General features: G+C 47.7%; 1 protein-coding gene across 1 annotated transcript; it reads left to right on the top strand.

The window, feature by feature from the left end:
* The first annotated feature begins 265 nt into the window (after positions 1-265).
* LOC124678407 (cysteine-rich receptor-like protein kinase 6) lies at positions 266-2,870 on the top strand. The gene is made up of 5 exons (XM_047214303.1): positions 266-1,118; positions 1,914-2,042; positions 2,113-2,252; positions 2,342-2,560; positions 2,640-2,870. Exons 1-5 carry the CDS (start codon positions 266-268, stop codon positions 2,868-2,870), a joined length of 1,572 nt encoding a protein of 523 aa, XP_047070259.1.
* The last annotated feature ends 2,187 nt before the right edge of the window (positions 2,871-5,057 follow it).

Genomic DNA, 5,057 nt, shown 5'->3' with positions numbered 1-5,057 from the left:
CATATTGGTTGTCAACTACGAAAATTCCCTCTACTATCCGTCGCACTCGCCCACGTACTAGTGGAAATTAAATAGACAAACTGGTCTATAGTTTCCGGTGACAAAAAATGAGTGGTGCCGTCGTCGTATATTTGCAATCCTACTAGTTCTATATGCATTGCCGTGTGAGACAGGTGAACCTAGCTAGTTAGTCAAGTCTACAAAATCCAGCTGCCACATTCTTCTTCATTCGACGCACCATCGATCCACACACACAGGGACGGGCATGGCGGTCCTGTTCGTGGCCATAGTCGCCCTACTTGCTGTCGCGCCCCGAGCCGCCGGATACCCGTGGCAAGTCTGTGGCAGCACAGGCCAATTCACGGCCAACGACAGCACGTACCTGGCAAGCATCAACTCCATGGCGGCCACCCTCCCCAGGAACGCCTCCACGTCCCCGGGCCTCTTCGCAACGGCGCGGGCCGGCCAGGTGTGGGCTCTCGCACTGTGCCGCGGCGACGTGAACGCTACCTCCTGCTCCAGCTGCCTCGCGCAGGGGTTCCAGGACCTGCCCAGCGCGTGCACCTACATCAAGGAGGCCACCATGTACTACGACAGCTGCTTCCTCCACTACTCCGACCTCCACTTGCGCGCCTCCGACGACACCGCCTTCAGCTCGGTCTTCTACTTACCCTACAGCGCTAACGCTACGGCGGAGCCGGCCCGGTTCGACCGCGTCGTGGCGGCGCTCCTGAACGCCACCGCGGACTATGCCGCGTACAACTCCTCCGTGACGCGGCTCTACGCGTCAGGGGTGGTCTCCTTCGACCAGGAGATCCCCGAGGTCTACAGCTGGGCGCAGTGCACGCCGGACCTCACGCGGGCGCGGTGCCGGGATTGCCTCGCCAAGACCATCCAGGCGATGGGGACGCCGCTGTACAGTGTCGGGGCAAGGGTTCTTGGGATCAGGTGCGGCATCCGGTACGAGACCAAGCCCTTCCTTGATGGTCCGGTGATGGTGCGCCAATCGTCCCGCTCTGGAGGGCTGGTGCCGGCACCGTTACCGACGCCAGCAGCTGCGCCCGCGCCGGCTCTGGTGCCCAGTGTTGCTCCGCCGCTGGCGACGGTCGGAGGTGAGTGTTAGAGAGCGTCTTTATAAACCTTCTGCCGTGATAATCTGCATTTAAGACCACTACCGGTAGCTCAGTGGCAAAAGTCTAAAATGCACCTGAAAGTCGAAGGTGATGGCTTGGGACAAAATTAAGGATTCATATAGAATGCGAAAATTTTAGATGACTCCTATTATATTTCAAACGAGGGCTAGCATATCTGGTTTAATTAGCAAAGAGCATTTTCTTCTTCTTTGGTGAAGAGATACTTTGCGCGTGTAGTGCTAACTAAATAGAACAGTTACAAAATATGGGTCGTGGAATCTATGGCGGTCTAAGATAGAATTGTACTTATTTGTTTTCAAATAAATAATTTGCGAATTCCAAACAATTCCAGGTATTACATGTGGGGATGGCTAAGAACCTGAAATTTTGGTTAAAAATATTTGTATACTCTATATAGCATGTAGAAAAAGGGAAGAAAAAGATGTGCAATTTTGATACATAGTAGTGCTCGGAGTTTTTCTTCCTTTAACTGGTTGCAAAATATTTGCACTTCTCCATAAATCCATACAGGTTGCCAGAACAGGCAATGCCTATCTAACGATCTGAAATTTTTCGTCAATCCTTTCTTTAATATAAAAAAAGATGCGATTGTTTTGTTCAGATCGCTTATCCAGTCCAATTTAGCCTCTTTTACCACCTCACGGATTTACACATTTTCTAGTATTCTAAATTTGTTTGCCCTCTGATCCACCTTAAATACACTACTATTTGGTTGATCTGAGCTGATTGTTACATGCACTGCATTGGTTACATTTACAGGGAAAAAATACAGTGTTGCTGGCTTGGTTCTTATAATTGGGCTGCCCGCTCTAGCAGCCGCAAACCTTATAGTTGCCTTCTTTATCTGGAGGAGGAGGCGGCGATCAGCAGCACAAACGAAGAAATTATGTATGGCCTCTCCATTTCTCTGTAAATTTGGACTTAAAAGTGAAAAACTGATAATGCTTTTGTTCAACAGATCCCAGTTACTCCAGCGAAGTTGACGACAGTGAGAATGTAGACTCGATGATGATGGATATTTCAACTCTACGAGTCGCGACAGGGGACTTTGCGGAGAGCAACAAGCTGGGCGAAGGCGGGTTTGGCTCAGTGTACAAGGTTGAAGAAACTGCCAACCGATAAATTAGAATGTTTTTACGTGCAGCTGAGCCACAACTTACGTTTGGCCAAATTTGGTGCACGCGCAGGGTACTCTGCCTGACGGCGAAGATATCGCGGTGAAGAGGCTATCAAAGAGCTCGACGCAAGGGGTGGAGGAGCTCAAGAATGAGCTCGCCCTGGTCGCGAAGCTCAAGCATAAGAATCTCGTCAGACTTGTGGGTGTCTGCTTGGAACAGCAGGAGCGGCTGCTCGTCTACGAATTCGTCCCCAACCGGAGCCTCGACCAGATCCTATTTATAGGTAATGTTTTATCGAGCCGAAACTCATAATTGCAACTCAGATACACTTTATAAACATTACGTGCGAACAATAGACATTGAGAAGAAACAGGAACTACTTAACTGGGGACAGAGGCTGAGGATCATACGCGGGATCACCCGAGGCCTACAGTACCTCCACGAGGATTCCCAGCTCAAAGTAGTCCATCGTGATCTTAAAGCAAGCAACGTCCTTCTTGACGCCGACATGAACCCCAAGATCTCAGACTTTGGCCTCGCGAGGCTCTTCGGGAGAGGCCAGACACAGGGCTTCACTAACCGTGTCATTGGCACATAGTAAGTACAATTGGTACAACTAGTGTTTAATTTTTTCTTTTCTAACTAAAAGCAACTTATGTCTGAACATTGTGGGTAATCATCATATGTTGTGTACATGCTGTCTCAGCGGATACATGGCGCCAGAGTATGTGATGCGCGGGAACTACTCCATGAAATCAGATGTCTTCAGCTTTGGCGTCATGGTTCTGGAGATCGTGACGGGGAGGAAGAACAGCGACACGACCCAATCTGAAGATCTCTTGACCTCGGTATGCATGCATATGCACACCATCGCAAACCTATATATCAATAAACACTACTATATGGTGCATAATGTTTCATGACTTAGCTGCAATTTGTCGTGTGTATGTGAAGATATGGGAGCATTGGACAGCAGGAACGGTGTTGGAGAGGATGGTCCCATGCATGAACAACAACTTCTCAGAAAGCGACGTGATGAGGTGCATCCAGGTTGGGCTCCTGTGCGTCCAGGACAATCCGGTGGATCGGCCGGTGATGTCGGAGGTGGGCATGATGCTTGGAAGCAACATGATGTCCATTGGCGCCCCATCAAAGCCGGCCTCCGGAAAGGGTTTCGGTATGTCCATGGTTCCATTGAACGGTGGTCCAGAAGACTAGTCTACTCACTGAGCCATAAATGCTCCCGGTACACCACCTCATATAGAGAAAATAATGAATATAAACGATACGATGCATTATGTGTTATTGGGGTATCCGTAGTAACAAATAAGAAACACAAAATTGTTACTAAAAAAAAATGATACGATGGAGAAAATAGCTTCTCTTATTTGCTAAGAGATATCTTAGCCAAGAGTAGGACATTTTTTCTTTCTTTGTTCTCTATATCCAACTAAGCAAATCTCCAATATGCCTCCGGCTGGCGTCGTCCTATTTTACATGGCCTAACATCTGTGTACCAGGTTTTGGTTACGAAGCACGACGACAAGATGCTTAATGTACTTCAGCACCAAATAATTGCCACTGGTAGGAAAAATGAAATTGGTGGGGTAAAATGCCATACTAGTAGCGTTGTGGCCACACGCCACCACTATTAGGCAACTAGCTTTAAGTATTGATAGCGCGAGGCGTTGGCACGCTACTAGTAGTTCAGATAGTGCTGCGTGCCGGAACCAAACGCTACCAATATGTACTACTGGTGGCGCGGGCAGTGGAGCGCACCTGTCGACCGCGTCGATGCTCTTGTGTCGGTGAAGCCTGTGGGGGCAGTGAGGGAGCTTCCCGTGTGAAGTCCTCGAGGAGTGGGGCGGATCAAAGGGCCGGTATGTGGTACCGGCGATGTACGGAAGCAGAATAGCTGTGACATGGAGGTACCATGGTAATGCGCATGGTTATGTACATGGGTTTTAGGGAAGAGGAGCGAGCTGGTGGATTCGTCGGCGTGCAAACAACACAACACACATGACACGATTTTTCGGGTGACGAGGTATCAACTCATCAATGTCTACATATTATAGACTTAGGATTTCGTGGAAGTAGAGGACAAGTAAAACTCGAAGGTGGTCAGACGAACAAAGGCGCCTAACTAGAAAGAAACGGTGGCTAGGGTTTTACAATGATCTGATGGAAAAAATCAATAATTAACTTATAGGATATTCAAGAGCGTACGGGATATTTATAGCTTCATGAAGGCGCATGGTTGCTGGGGCAAAATTTGCTCTGATCTGGCTTAGGATACATCACCAGAAGATTAATCTCGAAGAAGTTGCAAAGGGGGTTCTTTTGAAGAGCTCGGAGAAGAAAATAAACCTTAACCATCATGTTGAAGCACTGCTGAAAAAATGATCAACAAGCTTCTCAAACTAGACTCTGATTTCTTCAAGAATTTCCGGTATGATGAGTCAACATAGCAAATGCATGCCTCAAACTGTAGACAAATGGATGTAAATATTCCTATGTAATCTTATATAGCTATATGGATTTTTGCGTGAGGTTGTGATCTCAAACCAAGACGCATATCTATAAGTATATTGTATTTGTTATATATTTATCGGCTGAGCTCCTGATCATCGGGTATCAAGAGCCATTTGCCGTGCATACCATATTGCCGAACTATTTCTATGTGTTCATGAGCCTCTTGTGCGGTCAAGGCGAATATATTTTGAAGTAAACATGTCATTTCTAACTAAGCCCCAGAGTATCGGGTGGCAATAGTCGTTGGTCACGA

Source organism: Lolium rigidum, chromosome 7 (assembly GCF_022539505.1).
Source record: "Lolium rigidum isolate FL_2022 chromosome 7, APGP_CSIRO_Lrig_0.1, whole genome shotgun sequence".
Lineage (NCBI taxonomy): Eukaryota > Viridiplantae > Streptophyta > Magnoliopsida > Poales > Poaceae > Lolium > Lolium rigidum.
Note: the sequence above shows the minus strand (reverse complement) of the source record. Positions and strands in the feature narration are given on the sequence as shown.

Bases quoted from the DNA above. Each gene is read 5' to 3' on its own strand.
- LOC124678407 (XM_047214303.1), top strand. From the start codon at position 266: ATGGCGGTCCTGTTCGTGGCCATAGTCGCCCTACTTGCTGTCGCGCCC. The intron at 2,043-2,112 runs GTATGGCCTCTC...TTTGTTCAACAG, and splicing joins AGCACAAACGAAGAAATTAT to ATCCCAGTTACTCCAGCGAA. The intron at 2,561-2,639 runs GTTTTATCGAGC...GACATTGAGAAG, and splicing joins AGATCCTATTTATAGGTAAT to AAACAGGAACTACTTAACTG.